Source organism: Pristiophorus japonicus, chromosome 14 (genome assembly GCF_044704955.1).
Source record: "Pristiophorus japonicus isolate sPriJap1 chromosome 14, sPriJap1.hap1, whole genome shotgun sequence".
Lineage (NCBI taxonomy): Eukaryota > Metazoa > Chordata > Chondrichthyes > Pristiophoridae > Pristiophorus > Pristiophorus japonicus.
In genome coordinates this window covers 50,193,128-50,212,838 of record NC_091990.1, presented here as the reverse complement: position 1 = coordinate 50,212,838, position 19,711 = coordinate 50,193,128, and the positions used below count along the sequence as shown (strand labels likewise).

Genomic DNA, 19,711 nt, shown 5'->3' with positions numbered 1-19,711 from the left:
CCACCTGCCCCCTGGGCGGAAAGGCCTTACTGCCCCATTACCATCTCTTAGAGGTGGCAACAGGCCTGAAAGTAGGGGGCAATTTCCCCCCCTTGGTGCTGTACCAGTGTTCCAACCTATAGCTTTTATTGTTCTCTCAGAAGCCATATAAAACACTCTTCTTTTATTGATTCCAGAGAACAATTTTATAGAGAAGACATTTTATGAACATATCGTTGATGAATTTTGCACCTATTAAAGTTAGGAATGTTGATTTATGGAACATGTTTCTACTTTTTACAACATATTTCCAAAAGTTACTGCAGATGATCGAGAGGGCAAGCACGGAAGTTCAATCTCAAAATCCAGCTCCTGTAGGTCTGCAGTAATTCCGACTGGGTTTCCACTCTACATAAAATTTGAATGGATTTTGGAGCCAAGCATTCCAATCTTGAATAATCCAATGCAGCCCTAGAGTGTGCTCATTGCAGTCAACTATGGAGCAGAAGATTAAACTTCTTCTGTGCAGCAGAATGACTATCAGCAGCCCATCATTAGTTTATTAGCAGCAGCAAGCTGTGTACCTTGCTAGTAGTTGTGATCTGGCTCTGAACAACTTGGTATAAAATAATTAATGTAGATGGACAGCGTGTTGCAATCAAATTAATGAGATGAAGTAGTATCCATTCCTGATTTTGACAAGAATTCTTGCAGCTTCTTTTGCACTGGACCTGTTCTTAAGGCAGTTAGGGCATGTTATGTTTGTATGTTTGAATTTGTATAAAAATAAAGCGAAGGATTCCGATCGAATGATCACTATTATAACCCTTCTCCCCCGAATAGATTGACTGCTCTGCATCAGAGTTGCTGTTGTGAAGCCAAGAGAATCACAGTTAATGTAAGCATATGATCTCATAAATGTTAATAATAATAATAACTGGTTTCGGATGCAAACATTAATTCTGGTGTTTATTTAGGTGTGCTGGAGAATGAAGCACATTTGTATCTGGTATCAGCATCGAACACTCCCAGGTCGGGTACAGGTTGGTGCAGAGTTATAGCACATGAATTTCTCATCGTCGACACCAACCTTCCGCACCGCTTCCCTGCATAAGATTTTGGGTTTAGTGTTGCATCATCCATCACAAAGAAATCCAGATGTGAATAGCTGCAAGTTTCAGGCGAACTTAAAATTGGGGTTAGTATAGCCTAGGCAGCACACATCAGATGTATCTACCCGCAGAACATCTATCAATCCAAAGATTCCGACTTATACTGGTACAAGGGCATTAGGGGCGCCATTTGGGTACGTCTTGAGATGCGTTGGATAGAATCACCAAATGATACAACACAGAAGAAAGCCATTCGCCCCACCATGCCTGTCTCGATTCTTTGAAAGAGCTATCCAATTAGGTCCATTTTCCATCTCTTTCCACATATCCCTGCAAATTTTTCCCTTTCAAGTATTTATCTAATTCCCTGTGGAAAGTTACTGAATCGCTGTGCAAAAAAATTGTCTGCTCACCTCGCCTCTGGCTCTTTTGCCAATTACCTTAAATCTCTGTCCTCTGGTTCCCGACCCTTCTGCCATGAAAACAGTTTCTCCTTATTTACTCTATCCAAACCCATCATGATTTTGAACACCTCTATCAAATCGCCCCTTAACCTTTGCTGCTCTAAGGAGAACACCGCCAGTTTCTCTAGTCTCTCCACGTAGTCTTTCATCCATGAAACCATTCTAATAAATCTCCCCTTGTACCAACTCCTCATTTTACAGACTGGGGCTGGCTCATTGCTAAAGAATCATCATGGTTAGTTCTTAGAGGAGTAGCTGTGGTCAGGGCTGGTTCGAAATTGATGGCTTTGCACTCGAATTTTCGCAGAGTTTATTCGTCTCCAATTGCAAACCGAACACCAGAACTGAGGTAACAAGGATATGACTAGTATCCTTATCAGCTTTAGCTAGATTCAATGGGGGGAATTTTAACTTAAAAAACAGGTGGGTTGGGAGTGTGGGGGTAGTTAACTTGTGAATCCCGACCTGAACCCGCCCACTTCCAGTTTTAACGAAGGCAGGACTGGGGTGGGGTGATGGGGGGGGGCAGCCAATCCGCTGCCAGGAGGTAGGAGATCTATTTAAATATTATAATGAGGCTGGAAGCCTCTTCTTTAAACTCCATTTTGTGTTGAACTCTAGCTGGTCAGGTTTTACACACTTCATAAAACCCAGCAGTTACAGCAAAGCAAGGACAGCTGCATCCAGGAGGTAAGTACCTTTACACTTACCTCTGAATCCTGCTTCCCTGCCTAACCCACGACCCTGTGATCGGAGACCCCCTCACAAGGCCTGCGATCACCCCACCAGGATAACAATCCCCCCCCCCACCCACCATCCCCAGGACCCCAATGACTTCACAAAGCCTACCCTCATGCTCCTCCCAGCCCCCGATCTTTGGTCGCCCCATGGGCCATCGCCCCACAATCCTCAACAGACTACTCCCTCCCCTCTTGCTGTCCCAGCCGCCATCTGGACCGTGATCTTCCTCGTGGCCGCCACCTAATCCTTTGCCGGCCACCACCCGATTTTCCTCGCAGCCTCCCCGATCCTTAGCAACCCCTCCCCCATGCTGGTCCCGCCTCCCCCCCCCCACCCACCCCACGTGCTCCTCTGGCCGACCCTGGCTCCCCCACAATCTCTCCCTCCCACCCTGTGCGGCCTCGTGCCGCAGGTATACTTGCCCGGATTCAGCCAGCCTCTCAATCTGGCTGGCTACGGGTGGGACACAGAGGCTTCTCATGCAAATCAGTCCCTGCCGTAGTGCCTGTGGGAAACCGGGGCTGGCTCATTGCTAAAGAATCATCATGGTTAGTTCTTAGAGGAGTAGCTGTGGTCAGGGCTGGTTCGAAATTGATGGCTTTGCACTAGAATTTTCGCAGAGTTTATTCGTCTCCAATTGCAAACCGAACACCTCAGAGCCCCCCTCCCCCCCACCAACCTGCCTTCCCAACTAAAATTCAGCCCAGTGTCTGAGAAATGAAAAGACACCATAGCAACAAGTGCAAGCTAAGGGAGCACAGGACTGGCCCAGATGCTAGGAGCTGATGACCTGTTGCAGGGAGTGCGTATTCGCTGAAAGCATTCAGCAAGGAGCTGGATGAGTTCCTGAGAGTGGCAGGCCTCTCTACATATAGAAGGTCGTGGGTCACTGAGATTTGTGCCATCAGTCATTGTGGTCTCCTGGAGCCTTCAGGGGTCGAAGAAGAATTTTTTTTCTAAGTTTATATAAGAATTGTTCTCTTTTTCTTTATTCTGCTTTTCCCAGGAGATTGCAGAAAGTTACACCATGCCTGAACGGGACAGGCTTGATGGACCAGCCAATCTTTTCCTCACCCTCTTTTCCGATGTTGTAGGTCAACCCACTTACAGCCCGGTTCATAATCTGTTGCCCACCAAGAATTCAAGAGTACGCAGTTAGCTTGAGGCTTTGGCTGGCTGGCAAATGGACTGTAAAGGGCTAAATCCATCGTGAATTCATAGCTTCTTGTTCATTATTACCTGGTTATTCAGGTGAGATTGTGTCAGTCGAAACCCGCTTCTTAGTTGGACTTAAACTAGTGTTACTGTATTGCAATGGGAACATCTGAGCATTTTGCTGCCTTGGGGATTATGATTATGATTGATAGTGAATGCAGGTTATTGATTTCACTTAATTCTAATAGACAAGAAGTAAACACAGCAGATTACCTACACGCACATGCTTTTAAAACTGGTTACCTCTTTTATGAAGTTCATGAAGCGGCTCCCGAATCGCCAAGGCTTGTGTCTATGGCACTGCAAAGAGTTAACTGTCATCTGTGGCGCTCGCTGATAGGACATTGATACAATATGAACTGCATCGTATGTCAGAGCAGCATCTGTCTGAAATAAATGTGAAAACTGCTTAAGTTGATTTCTCGGAATGCCTCTGCTTTCTGCAGTGTGCATTAGCCCTGATCTGACACCTGGCTGTTTGGCAGCTGGCCTTCATAGGCTAGCATGATCCAGATATTGCACTGCGCTGTGACATTACTTCATACCAACAATTAATCTGTTAACTTTGCTATTTTTTTCTTTGAGCCGTCCCATTCAAAATATTGTATAACTTGTAAAGAATGTTTTTTCAAGTTTATCAGAAACCATGGCGACCATGGCTCCTTTGTTCGCAACCTTTACATTTATGTCGACATTATACACATAAATCCACAAAGCCACTTTGTCATTCCCCTCGCCTTTGTAAGATTTCAGAACAAATAAATGGTTTCAAGCGGAAGACAGCAGCTTTTTAAAGCTAAGTCTCTGCATTGTCCAAGGGATTTTCTGTAACATAATTGGGAACTTAATGGCTTTTAGATCACCTTCCAACTTGCTTCCACCCTCAGTTGGGAGGGAGTGAGGCTGGGGGGAGGGATTATTCTAGGAATCCAGACTTCCTCGAGTATTGTTAAAGCTATTGAGTGAGCGCCCAGCTTCGAGCTTGGCGACATTGTAATTTGTTTTTGTTCTGCCAATCTCGGCCAAGGAGCATTCCGCCGACAGGCACTGGTCCATTTAGCGACCTGGCTGAGAATTCAATGCACTTTGAGAAAAAAAAAACGAGGATGTCAGTCCAGGCTAGGATTTGAGTCCTGTACTTGGGAGGCCCAGCATTCTATTTGTAGAATTTCCAGGCAGCTCCTCGTACCCCAGTGAGTTCAGTAAGAAAGTATTCATACTGGCACATGTTACAAATGATTCCGTTAGTGACACAAGTCAGTTCATAGCCAAGGTGCCTGTTTATAAAGCATTCAAACTTAGCCTGCATAGATTCACTGTGCAATAAGCTTACCGGTATTGGGATGCACAAACCTAGCACATTTTCCATTTTGGAAAGTTGGACAGGGAACGGGAGAGTTTTTTGGTGACTGAAAACAAACAGATGCTGAGCACCTCTCCTGACATCACTCCATGTCCACTTCACTTATTGAAGAAATGGGAGACGTACTGGACTCCATGGAGCTATCACACAGAGCTGGGAAAAGTGTTTCACATTCACAGTACCTAGCTCTACAGTTAACTTTTCCTTTCATGAGAATAGAGCTTGTGAGTTTGTTACCCAAGACAATGTGTTGCAGCCAACCTGATGGCACTGACCAAAGATCGACCAATAGCCGATGTTTCTTTCTCACATCCCTCTTTCCTTTCTCTTCCCTGTTTTATTTTCTGTACTCCCTTGCCATTTTAAGCCCTTTCATCCTTTTCTGCTTCCTTTTGCAGTTTTTTTGCCCTACCCTGGGCAGCCAGGAAAATATCGCAGTCTCTTGTGTGGAAACTGGGAAAATATCACAATCATCATCATCATCATCATAGGCGGTCCCTCGAAACGAGGATGACTTGCTTCCACGCCAAAAAAGGATGAGTTCACATCTGTTTCAATGAAGGACCCGAACTACATCCTCAAGGGTGGAAGATGCCCGTGCGTGGATTTTTTAAAATGTGTGGTGTCCGTTGCACATCAGCCACCACACGGACTTGACAGAGCTAGGTCTTGGTCCAGTGGCAAGGATTACCCAAGACGACTGGAGACCAGCTCTGCTGCACAGACCTAGTGCGCACACATATCGCAGTGTGGGCTGGCACATGCTGCTTCTAGGCCCCTGGCCCCGAATGGGCCCCACTGTGGGCTCATGAAGCTGTAATGGGAAACACTAGATTCTCGGCAGAGCCACAGAAAGCGCTGTGGTCCAATAGCTAGAGCAAGAATTTCAGCTTCAGGAACAGTGCAGAAGGTCCCAACCCCTGAGAAAAAGGGAGAGGTTTTCATGTAGGAGAATGGTCCAGGAAGATGGAATGAATAGGGTATTGTTTTCAGAATTTTTATGCATTGATAAGTTGTACATTTTATTTTGAGGGGTATGAGGTTGAGTAGATGGGGTGCTAATATGGCAGTCCAAAGGACTTTGAGGAATTATTTCAGGAGTACGTTTGAATATTTTTTGAATGTGAATTTTGTCGACTGATTGTGAAATGAATGTTTAAATAGTTTTACATTGGTGGAGTTTTAGTCTATGTGAAATTTGATCCACTTAGCCCATTGTGCACTGTAGACACACATTGGCCCCACGCCAGACAGAAGACTTTTACTAATGTAGATTGATCTTAATATTTTAAAAACCACTCACTATTTGGTCTTTGGAATCTCTCTACAGTTGACAATTTGTGAAAGAGAGGTTAAACGTCAACATTTAGAAAGGCCAACTGTAGCATTATCTACTCTAGTAGAAGAGTTCCACAAAAGAGAGTGACATTAAAAATTAATCTAAAAAAAAATTGTAATTGGATTTATTTATCACAATAAAGCCCAGTCTATGAACCTTTAAACCATACATGCTAGATGGTTTGGAAACCTATCGTACCGTCATAATTCCATCGAGTAGGCCAGAATCGGCGCTGGGAGATGCTTGGAGACGCTCCATGGACCACTTTTCAATGATCGAAGATACATGCAGATTTTCTGTATTTAAAATTCGGAATCCTGTCATGTTTACCCCACAGTAGCGGTAGGAATCTAAGTCAAGGGCAAAGAGATCCTGTGAAAGAGAGAGCAAGTCCCATGTTAAGGCATTTCACACGCTGAATCTTATGAATAGCTGCACTGTCTCCTTTGTTCCCAGTGCAGCCGCCTTCTATCAAAGACATACTCAAGTGCTTTTCTGCTCAACATTCTTTCAGCTGCAATGATCAATATTGTGTGCTGTGTAAGACCCTCCAGAGCTAAACCTTAACCACTGTAAAAATCTGCTCCACACTGTGACATCCCAGTTGCAAAATAAACAGGTTTTGAATTGGGTTATAATTAATAATACTAGCTCTGCACATATATTTTGCCTGTTAATAATGCTGCTGTGGCAAATGAAAGAGTTGACATTTGCTTAATTAAAATGGAGCAAATACTGCGCCAGGAGGCGAGAACTTTTTTTCATAAGGTGCCTCATTTCCTTTCAATTGCTGCTGCATTTGACGTGTGGTCCGTGAAGACGAGACCTTTTGGTAAATAGTTCTGACAGTAAAGCCGGTCAAACCTTATTTTTTGCAGATCAGAGGGGACCAGCAACAGCCAGAGTTTCTCTGCTGATTCCTCAAGTTGTCTTATTGAGCCTCGAGCTCCTCTAATGGAGTTTTTGGTCGGTTAGGGTGGCTGGCAAATGTCTGTGAGAGTAGGAAGTTCGTTATATCAAAGTTTGCAACATCAATAGGCTTAAAATGACTGAATGCTGAAAATCTGCAATAAAAGCAGAAAATGCTGGAAATCTGCAGTGGCAGCATTAAATGACAAAGAAATAAAAGGGAACTAATGAAGGATCACACATTAACCTTTTTTGTCTGTTCTGACAATTTTTTGTCTTAAAATACTCCTGTGAAGCGCCTTGGGACGTTTTACTATGTTAAAGGTGCTATAATAAATACAAGTTGTTGTTGTTGTACATTTCTAGTATTCACCATTGTATTCCCTGTCTCCTTTACACACCCATTTTCTGCCCTTCCCTTTCTTTTCTGAAGGTGATAATTGCTCGATGCCGTATAGTCGTAAGGACGCTGCTCACCCTCTGGTACTGCGTCTAAGTTCGTCTTTAGCGAGATCAGACGTTGAATGTCTATTTGACCCCCTAGGTGTGGAGGCTCTTTGACCCCCTAAGCGGGGAGGACTAGGGCTGGGAGGGGCAACACAGCCCAATCCCAATCTTGCCCTTGCCCGACATCCTCACGTGTGCACTGCCAGCAGTGGTTGCTAGTTAATGATCAGGAGCAGAACCCTTAGCTGGATTCACCCCAACTCAGGAGCGCTGCTGCTAATTTTAGCCCACCCAGGGTGAAACCAGGCGACTCAGCAAATACCAGGGTTTAAGCCCGGAACCTCCCTGGTCTGCACAGCATAACTATTCACTACCTTAACCAGTTGACGCACCATTGGAGTGTTCTTTCTCTGCACTTATTTTACATTTCCAGCATTTGTAGTAGAGGTTGTCACAGCTAAATTCCTCTGGGCTTTGAAAACCTTAGGGATACTGTGCTGAGGCAGGCAACAGAGCAGCCAAAATTCTGACAGTTTGCTAAATCAGTGTAAACCACAGTTCTTTGTGTTTATTTTCCTCCTTTCGCTCTTTCTTTCTATCCTCATGTCTCTTTCTTTCTCTCTCTGCCTCTCTTCCTCTCAAAGAATTTAGTACTTTATGTGGCACTGAGATGGGTAAATTACCTACTAGTAGCATATTATTTAACAAGCAAGAAAATTATTGGATTGTGTGTTGTGGTTCATATAAACTGTGTCCCGTTCCCATTTAAACTAGTCCAGTGAGTCAAAGATAATAAGTGAACCACGTGCATCTTTAATATCAAAGTGGAGGAAGTGCATCCGAAAGGGCGCTGAGCACCTCGAGTCTTGTCGCCGAGACCATGCAGAAATCAAGCGCAGGCAGCGGAAAGAGCGTGCGGCAAACCAGTCCCACCCACCCCTTCCCTGAACAACTATCTGTCCCACCTGTGACAGGGACTGTGGCTCTCGTATTGGACTGTTCAGCCACCAAAGAACTCACCAGGAGTGGAAGAAAGTCTTCCTCGATTCCTATGATGATGATGATAATATCGAAAGTAACTAATAAATCATCTGACTACATTTTAAATTAACTAAAAAGTGAATGGTTCTGCACAACACAGATACCTGTACTACATTTTAACATATTGCAGGAAGATTCAAACACAGCTTCATTCAAAGGTCCTTAAAAGTCACTGTAACCCACTCATTTTAATTTCCTTACTTTTGTTTGCACCCCCTATTCTCATCCCAAACACACTTTTTCCGCTCTCTTGCACTCTCTCTGTTTCTCTCACAGTGAAGGAAACAAAAGGAAAGAATCTAGTGATTCATATGGCACTGAGGGATGAGTAAATTGCCTACGAGTAGCATGCAAGAAAATGATTCAACTGTGTGTCGTGGTCCCTATGACTGTGTCTTGTGCTCCATTTAAACAAGAGGGAAGAGTTACGTGGAACACTAATCTAGTCCGATAAACTTGTTCAATCCCTAATGATCTAATGAGTGTTTCTATGTGATTGCCATTTAATGAATGTTTTATCTGTTCTGATGCAGTAAAAACACACAAATGGCAGAAAATCAAAGGCTCAGGAAAAACAGAAATCAATGTTTTCATATTTAATGTTCCTCCGAGACCACCAAGCTAACCGAAATAGTCTTGTGTGTCTCATTCGAATGGTGTTCTGTATGAAGGAATATTAGATAATCCTGCATATTTTTCTGCTTCATAATGTTCTGCATTCAAAATAAACAGAACATTATTTTTACAGATGTTGCATATTAGAACAGATGTGTGTCTTTAGCTTCACAATGCAGCAAATCCCCGAATGGGTTGTTTTCTGAGATGATTTTACATAAAGATAATCAGCAGGGCCACATGCTGTTGTAAAATGTAAGAAGTGCTTTTATGTGACATCAGTATTCCCCTGGAAGTATTGTAAGGATCTTTTGAGCTGCTCAGTGATGCACTTAAATCCAGCGCACCTCAAGTAGGGATGTGAATTGGACAATCATGCATAATTTTCTCAAATGAGATGAAATGAGATTTGAGATCCTTTTAAAAGATATGAAATGTGATTGTTCCCCCAATACAGACATTTCTAATGGCCCAACGAGGCAATCAGTTTCATTTATTATGTAATTCATTGATCTACCAGTATTTGAAATATTCAAATACGAGATGAATAGAGTACAAAAATAAATATATTCCTTTAAGATGAAAAGGGAGTGCATCAAAGTGTAGAGTTCCATGAAAAGATTCAAACTGAACTGAAGAGGGAGGCAAATGATAAAGTTAGGACCACTAATGGTGAGGAATATAGAAAATGTAGTGGAGAGGTAAAAAGGGAATATGATAAAAGGCTAACAGATAATCTAAAAATAAATTCTAAGACTTTTATAAATGTATAAAAAAATAAAAGAATAAAGAGGGGTTATAGGACCACTCAGGGAGGAAGGAGAGTGGTGGTTGGTGCAGGTAGAACAATATATTAAACATATTATAACCTGAAGGTAGCAGACCAGGTAGATAAGGTGGTTAAGAAGGCATACAGAATACATAAGAAATAGGAGCAGGAGTAGGCCACTTGGGTCCTCGAGCCTGCTCCGCCATTCAATAAGATCCTGATCTGATCTTGGCTATAATTCCACTTCCCTGCCTGTTCCCCGTAACCCTTATTGTTCAAAAATGTGTCTATCTCCACCTTGAATATATTCAATGACCCAGCCTCCACAACTCTCTGGGGTAGAGAATTACAAAGATTCACGACCCTCTGAGAGAATAAATTCTTCCTCATCTCCGTTTTAAATGGGCGATCTCTTTTTTGAAACTATGCTCCCTAGTTCTAGATTCTCCTATGAGGGGAAACATCCTCTCTGCATCTACCCTGTCAAGCTCCCTCATAATCTTATACGTTTCAATAAGATCACTTCTCATTCTTCTAAACTCTAATGAGTATAGGCTCAACCTATTCAACCTTTCCTCATAAGACAACCCCTTCATCTCAGGAATCAATCTAGTGAACCTTCTCTGAACTGACTCCAATGCAAGTAAATCCCTCCTTAAATAAGGAGACCAAAACTGCATGCAGTACTCCAAGTGTGGTCTCACCAATGCCCTGTACAGTTGCAGCAAGACTTCCCTACTTTTATACTCCATCCCCCTTGCAATAAAGGCTAACATTCCATTTGCCTTCCTAATTTACTTGCTGTACCTGCATCCTAATCTTTTGTGTTTCGGAGCACCAGATCCCTCTGTACTGCAGCATTTTGTAATCTCTCTCCATTTAAATAATAATTTGTTTTTTTATTTTTCCTACCAAAGTGGATAACCTCACATTTTCCCACATCATCCCTACTTTAATACTCCATCTGCAATTTTTTTTGCCAACTCAATTAGCCTATTTATATCATTTTGCAGATTATTTGTATCCTCTTCACAACTTGCTTTCCCACCTATTGTTGTATCAACAGCAACTTTGGCTACATTACACTCAGTGACTTCATCCAAGTCATTAATATAGATTGCAAATAGTTGAGGCCCCAGCACTGATCGTTGCGGCACCCCACTAGTTACAGTTTGCCAACCTGATTCTCTATTTTCTGTGAGCTAGCCAATCCTCTTTCCATGCCAATATATTACCCCCAACTCCGTGACCTCTTATCTTGTGCAGCACCTTATCGAATGACTTCTGGAAATCCAAATGTGCTACATCTACCCTTTATTCATCCTGCTCATTGTAACTCCTCAAAGAATTCTAACAAATTTGTCAAAAATGATTTCCCTTTCTTGTCTTTATTAGTTGCCTTTATTAGCCGAGGCATAGAATATAAGAACAGGGATGTTATGCTTGATCTGTATAAAACACCAGTTAGGCCACAGCTAGAATACTGCATGCAGCTGTGGTCACCACATTACAATCACATCTCCAATCTAGCACATGTGATTGTGCTAGAGCGGGTACAGAGGAGATTTACAAGGATGTTGCCTGGACTAGAGAATTTTAGCTATGAGGAAAGATTGGATAGACTGGGTTTGTTTTCTTTGGAACAGAGGAGGCTGAGGGGAAACCTTATTGAGGTGTATAAAATTATGCGGGGCCTCGATAGAGTGGATAGGAAGGACCTATTTCCCTTAGCATAGGGTTCAACAACCAGGGGGCATAGATTTAAATTAATTGGTAGAAGGTTTAGAGGAGATTTGAAGGGAAATGTCTTCACCAGAGGGTGGTTGGTGTCTGGAACTCACTGCCTGAAAGGGTGGTAGAGGCAGAAACCGTCACCACATTTAAAAAGTACTTGGATGTGTACTTGAAGTGCCGCAACCTACAAGGCTACAAACCAAGAGCTGGAAAGTGAGATTAGGTTGAATAGCTCTTTGTTGGCCGGCGTGTACACGATGGGCCGAAATGGCCTCCTTCCTTTTGGAAATTTCTATGATTCTATATTTTTACAAATGATGGTGGAAGAGAGAGAATAGGTGTAATAGAAGAGAATACAGAAAACATTGATAGAGCTAATGGTAGAAAAGGAATAATCTTGGCAGCAATGAGCAGACCTCAAGTCACTGGGTACCGAACTTATACAGTAGGCCATTGAAAGAAGTCGCAGAGAAGATAGCTGAGGCTTGGGCCATAGTTGTTCTACACTCCTTAAATATGCAATTTAACCTTGGGACTGGAGAGCAGCCAATGTATTGCCATTGGAAGTGATGCCCTAGGAGACAGTGGACATGTGAACGCACTGCAAGAATAATGGGACCAAGCCCTTTCAAATACCTCTCCATCAGGAGAGGTATTCCAAGGCCATGATCCCACCTCAGGATTTAGACGTGAGTTACAAAGTGGTCAAGCTTCATCTATGATGGCTCCTGAATCATCTGATATTGGAATAATTCCTTGTGATCACTAAGAGGCATTTGTTCTTGAATTAATAGCCAACTGAGTGCCTTGTCTAGATTTCAAACAAGAATCATTCTGAATATCCATAATTCTGCACTTCTCTTATCTTCTATGTGTTACAGTTTGCAAAGAGGCTAACTCTACCTTTAATGAGACATTAACCCCCTTTTCCCTCTCAGATGGATGTAAAAGATCCCATGCAGTATTTTGAAGAAGAGCAGGGGAGTTATCCCGGTGTTCTGGGGCTAATATTTATCCCGCAATCAACATAACAAAAACAGATTATCTGGTCATTATCACATTGCTGTTTGTGGGAGCTTGCTGTGTGCAAATTGGCTGCAGCGTTTCCTACATTACAACAGGAACTACACTCCAAAAAGTACTTCATTGGCTGTAAAGCGTTTTGAGATGTCCGGTGGTCGTGAAAGTTGCTATATTAAAGTCTTTCTTTCTTTAATTCTCACTAATCGTTTCTAACCAGAGTAGTTTTGACTAAACAAATTCCGCTGCACATAACTCCAGATAGGAAATTAAAAATAAAAATGTTCATGTTTTTCTCTTTTGGAGTTTAATTTTTTTGTTATTGTTTAAAAAAATAACTATATGAAGCAGACATTTCCATAACTGCACAGAAAGCTGGCAGAACGAGCACTCCAAGGGTTAAAGTGCCATGTAAAATCCACCTGCCATGCTGCCTATTCAAAGGAGTGCATTGAGTACTGCCAGCTGGCAGCAGCTTCCTAACCCTACGCCAAGCTCCTGAACACAATGCTTTGACTATCAGCGTGGGACCATTCTGAAACATTCAGTTTAACATAAAAGTCCAATTATTTAGACCCCATGAGTCTGGTTCTGTGGAAAAACATTAACTAAAGCAGACAAGTAGAGGAAGCTTCACCAGCCTCGCAGCAAAAATGTAAAGTAACAATCTTGGTACCATAGATGTATTGTTGCTGAGCTGTCACAGAACGTGAGGTAATTTCTATTTAAGCCAAACAAATCGTATTCAGACAAACTTAAAATAGTCCATGCATTCATCCAAGGAGAGGATCTCACCATCATGAAGAAAACAACATTTACAAAGGATTATTGTCAACGATTAACATCTTTTTGTTTAATGATGCTTTTTTAATACATTATTGAAAATAGCAAGTTGTGAGGACATTGTCCAGGGAACTGACTGGGTGGAATTATAGACCCAAACAACATAGGGGAGGCTAAATACACATACACTATATAAAATCACTAATCCATCTGTGTCCTTCCAACGCTAACCTAGAAACTCCATTATGCAAAATTACAGCATGAGCACTCAATGCATTTGCATTTAAAATATTTGCATTGATAGTCATTCAACACATTACTGTTCACAACTTCAGTGAAAATAGTCAATCAAGATCTTTCGAATGAAACAGAAAAATGAAATGAAAATGGATATTCAAGTCAATTAGGAACCTGACTTCTAACAGAGTGATATTAGAGAGCAGGGTCACTATCGTGTCATCATCTATGTAACGGGCAGTTGCTTTTCAGGGCTGTTGAATTGTGGCTTACGCAGTACTGAACTTGCAGAGAGTTTACCTTAGTCCAGATCATTTCATACTGTGATTAGCTCGTTACCTCCCTCTCAAACTTGATTATGTTTCGATATGACTGGGTGCGTGAGCCCTTACATGACAGCTTGAGTTCAATCAGTGACAATTCTGGATGGGAAAATATCAATGGTCTTCTTGTACTTTGATGTGGCTGACTTTCTCATCAAAGATGCTTTGTCACTGCATGTATGTGGGCAATGTGATTCGGAAGGGAGGATGGGGACATCATTCGAAGGACCTTCCTATTAACTGCCTGTCCTGTTCTTGTTTTCTCAGAACAATTTATTCGCTACCACACATTCCAATTGGTATCAGTCAAAACCAGTTTCTGCAGTTTCAGAAATTTACAGCAGAACAATTCTTACATGATTGATTAAACTACAAGCAAAGTGTTGTAGCTTGTTGAAGCCAGTGATAATTGATGGATTATATATTGTGAATATGAAATAGGTTTTCCTCCTGATCCTTGTGTATCTCTGTTACACACGGGTTTTAACTGACTAGTGATCTCAACTATAATGTATTGGAATGATCTTAATTATAGGTCATATATTTAAGATTTCTTTATATCTGCAGCATAATCTCTTACATACTTCAAGGTTAAAATAGTTACAACAGTGACTACACTCAAAAAGTGTTTCATTGGGTATAAAACGCTTTGAGACATCAAGTGGACGTGAAAGGCGCTATATAAATGCAAGTCTTTCTTTTTTTTAAAGCCCTCAATGCATTAAAATACACTAAAACAAGGAATAGCCTGGTCTTTAGATCCTAACTGGAAAATCAACTTTGGATCACAGTCTTGACTTACACCCCTATCCACTCGGTTGTTTCATGGAGGCAATATTTAAACAATCTTTGCCCAACTGTCTATGAGACCGAGGGGAGGGTTGTGCCTTCCCACACTGCTCAAGTGCCTCCTGGGGAATTGGCTATAAAGTGATCCTGATGGTTTCCATAGAGTTGGACCAAGTTGGAGTTCCATCGCATTGTGGGAAATATATCTGTCGGAGATCAGTGGCACAGATATAATTGAAGTTGATTTGCAACATAGTACTTTCAGTCTAGTATCTCTCTCCTAATATACTTATATCACACCCTGCTGGACTACTTTAAATTGTTTCTTCTCTCATGGTATGTTAGCTCTCATTCTTCTAAACTCCAATGGGCCTTTACTCACTGTAGTTAGGAGAATGAGAGGTGATCTTATTGAAATGTATAAGATTCTGAGGCGGCTTGACAGGTTAGATGCTGAGAGGATGTTTCCCCTCAGAGGAGAGTCTAGAACTAGGGGCACAGTTCCAGAATAAAGGGTCGCCCATTTAAAATGGAAATGAGGAAGAATTTCTTCTCTCAGAGGATCAGGAATTTTTGGATTTCTCTACCCCAGAAAGCTGTGGAGGTTTGGAGGTTTAGTCATTGAACATATTTAAGGTGGAGATAAACAGATTTTTGAATGATAAGAAAGTCAAGGGTTATGGGGAGCGGGCAGGGAAGTGGAGTTGAGGCCAAGATCAGATCAGCATGACGGAGCAGGTTCAATGGGCCAAATGGCCGACTCCTGCTCCTATTTCTTATGTTCTTATATTTCATCTATCTGTCTTTCTCCAATTACTAGCCCCAGCATGCGCTGAACCCACATAGCTCAGAATTACATAGAATTGCAAAGAATTACATAGAATTCTAGCACACTGAAACAGACCATTCGGCCCAACAGGTCTATGCTGGTGTTTCTGCTCCACAAGAGTCTCCTCCCACCTTACTTCATCTCACTCTATCACTGCATCCTTCTATTACTTTGTCACTCATGTACCTATCTAGCTAACATAAGAACATAAGAATTAGGAACAGGAGTAGGCCATCTAGCCCCTCGAGCCTGCTCCGCCATTCAACAAGATCATGGCTGATCTGGCCGTGGACTCAGCTCCACTTACCCGCCCGCTCCCTGTAACCCTTAATACCCTTATTGGTTAAAAATCTATCTATCTGTGACTTGAATATATTCAATGAGCTAGCCTCAACTGCTTCCTTGGGCAGAGAATTCCACAGATTCACAACCCTCTGGGAGAAGAAATTCCTTCTCAACTCGGTTTTAAATTGGCTCCCCGTATTTTGAGGCTGTGCCCCCTAGTTCTAGTCTCCCCGACCAGTGGAAACAACCTCTCTGCCTCTATCTTGTCTATCCCTTTCATTATTTTAAATGTTTCTATAAGATCACCCCTCATCCTTCTGAACTCCAACGAGTAAAGACCCAGTCTACTCAATCTATCATCATAAGGTAACCCCCTCATCTCCGGAATCCTTAAATGCACCTATGCTGTTTGCCATGTGGCAACAAGTTCCACATTCTCACCACTCTCTGAGTAAAGAAGTTTCTCCTGAATTCCTGATTGGATTTATTCGTGACTCTCATATATTCATGGCCCCTAGTTCTGGATTCCCCCACAGTGGAAGCATCTTTTCTTTGTCTACGCTATCAAAATCCTTCATCATTTTAAAGACTTCTATCAGGTCACCTCTCATTGGGCTAGAATTTCTCCAAAGCCCGCCAGCGCCCGATTGCCGCCCAAAAAACCGCTAAGGCTGAGAAGATCATCGCCAGCGAAAACTTCCCGAAAACTTTTTTTTTAATCCGCCCAGCGAAAAATATGGGCCTTGCACCCGCAATCTGGGCAGAAAAAGTGCGATTTCGGGTAGATTGGGCGGTGCCGAAAAAAAATGGGCGAAAAATTTTAAAAATCTATAAAAATTTATTTCGAGGCTGTAAGTTGGGCCTAACACCAAAAAAGGAATTAAAATAATTTTTCAAAATACCTAACTAAAAAATCCAAAAAACATTCCCAAGACACTTTTAAATGAAATCACCCCAGCAGATTTTGAAAATAATTCGTAAAAAAACAATCACTTACCTTTTTTTTGCAGACCTACTTACCTACCGCCCAGCTCTGCTGATCCTCGAGAGTGTTATTTTTAATACTTACCTCCAGGTCACCGCTCAGCCAAAAATTGTGCCATAGCAAGCTGTGGACATTGCACGCCGGAGGTCCACTCCCCAGCGGTACCTCGAAACCACCAGCGTGCCTCAGGTAAGGAATTTTCCGCTCACCTGGTTACCGCCCACAATGGCCAATACCGCCCAGAAAACGGGCGGTAAGCCATAGGAAATTCTCGCCCATAATGTTTAATGATAGCTTCTTATCCAGACAAAACAGACTGCTAACCAGAATTTGATAAATTATCAAGAGCACTAAGTCTACCTATGATTGGATCATAGACAGCAATCCAATAGAGGGGCAGGAATGGCATCATAACCCATGAGGGGTTTAGGTTTTGTAACCTGAGATTGAATCAATAGTTCAAAGTCAATCATATTCGCATAGAAGGGAATTTTACCGAATAGCTTCAAAAATGTTTGACGAAGTGTGTGAAAATATTGTGCGTATATATGTGTGTGTGTGGCTATAATATATTATTCATATTTATAATCAGATAGTGAGCAGAAATGTTTAAAAAGCAGAATATTCCTGAGGTCTGTCACCTGATTAAACAGCAGTTAATGCTATCTCTCATGGTCTGTACAATATACAACAAAATGGAATTACTCATTAAAATCAATTTTCTTGCCATTGCCATCTGTTTTAACTTGGAGGTTTTCCAATGTTTGAATTCAAAAGCTGTGTCTTGTTACGTAAGACCCAGAATTGCCGGTTTTAAGATGTGTGACCAAATGTTTATGTTGGATCAGGAGCTGGAGCCTGCACTGTTCTTATTCACTTTCTGATCGATACACTCGGAGACACACACGGTCACACACGGATACTCGAACACACTCGGACACGCTCGGACACATGGACACTCCAACACACATGGAAACACGGACACACAGATACAGGGAACACGGACACACTCAGACACTCGAACACTCGAAACACTCGAACACTCAAGACACTAGGGCACACTCGGACACACGAACACTCGGACACACGAACATTCGGACACACTCGGACACTAGGGCACACTCGGACACACGAACACTCGGACACACTCGGACACAAGGGCACACTCGGACACACGAACACTCGGAGACACACAGAGTCACACACGGTCACACACGGATACTCGAACACACTCGGTCAGGCTCGGACACGCTCGGACACATGGACACTCCAACACACATGGAAACACGGTCACACAGATACAGGGAACACGGACACACTCAGACACTCGAACACTCGAAACACTCGAACACTCAGACACACTCGGACACACGAAGACTCGGACACACTCGGACACTAGGGCACACTCAGACACACGAACACTCAGACACACTCGGACACACGAACACTCGGACACACGAACACTCGGACACACGAACACTCGGACACACGAACACTCGTACACACGAAGACTCGGACACACTCAGACACACGAACACTCGGACACACGAACACTCGGACACACGAACACTCGGACACACGAACACTCGGGCACACTCAGACACACGAACACTCGGACACACGAACAATCGGACACACGGACACTCGGACATACTCGGACACACGAACACTCGGACACACGAACACTCGGACATACTCGGACATACTCGGACATACTCGGACATACTCGGACACTAGGGCACACTCGGACACTAGGGCACACTCGGACACACGAACACTCGGACACACGAACACTCGGACACACGAACACTCGGACACACTCGGACACTCGGACAGGTGAACACTCGGACACTCGGACACTCGGACACACTCGGACACACTCACAGACACTCGGATACACGGACACATGGACACGGACACACTCGGACAGTCAGACACACAGGGACTCGGACACTCAGACACTCGGACACAAGGACACGGACACACTCGGACACTCGGACACATGGGCACTCGGACACATGGGCACTCGGACACTTGGACACACACGGGCACACTCGGACACTCGGACACACAGACACATAGACACATAGACACACACGGACATTCGGACACACACGGCCACAGGGACACTCGGACACAAACGGACACACTCGGAGATGCTCGGAGACACACAGATACAGGGAACACGGACACACTCGGACACTCGAACACACTCGGACACACGAACACTCGGACACACTCGGGCACTCGGACACAATCGGACACTAGGGCACACTCGGACACACGAACACTCGGACACATGAACACTCGGACACACTCGGACACATGAACACTCGGACACACTCGGACACACGAACACTCGGACACACTAGGACACACGAACACTCGGACAAACTCGGACACTAGGGCACACTCGGACACATGAACACTCGGACACACTCGGACACACGAACACTCGGACACACTCGGACACACGAACACTCGGACACACGAACACTCGGACACACGAACACTCGGACACACTCGGACACTAGGGCACACTCGGACACACGAACACTCGGACACACTCGGACAGACGAACACTCGGACATACGAACACTCGGATACACGAACACTCGGACACACGAACACTCGGACACACTCGGACACTCGGACACACTCGGACACTAGGGCACACTCGGACACACTCGGACACATACACTCGGAAACACTCGGACACTAGGGCACACTCG

The 19,711-nt window shown here is 43.4% G+C and overlaps 1 protein-coding gene across 1 annotated transcript in view; it reads right to left on the bottom strand.

The window, feature by feature from the left end:
- The window catches only part of grik3 (glutamate ionotropic receptor kainate type subunit 3), a 609,594-nt gene that overhangs the window by 343,076 nt on the left and 246,807 nt on the right, over positions 1-19,711 (bottom strand). The window contains exons 6-7 of the mRNA XM_070899209.1: positions 6,412-6,585; positions 3,755-3,916 (exon numbers count right to left, since the gene is read on the bottom strand). Of these exons, the coding sequence (XP_070755310.1) occupies positions 3,755-3,916; positions 6,412-6,585 (336 nt within the window). The remainder of the gene's footprint in view (positions 1-3,754; positions 3,917-6,411; positions 6,586-19,711) is intronic.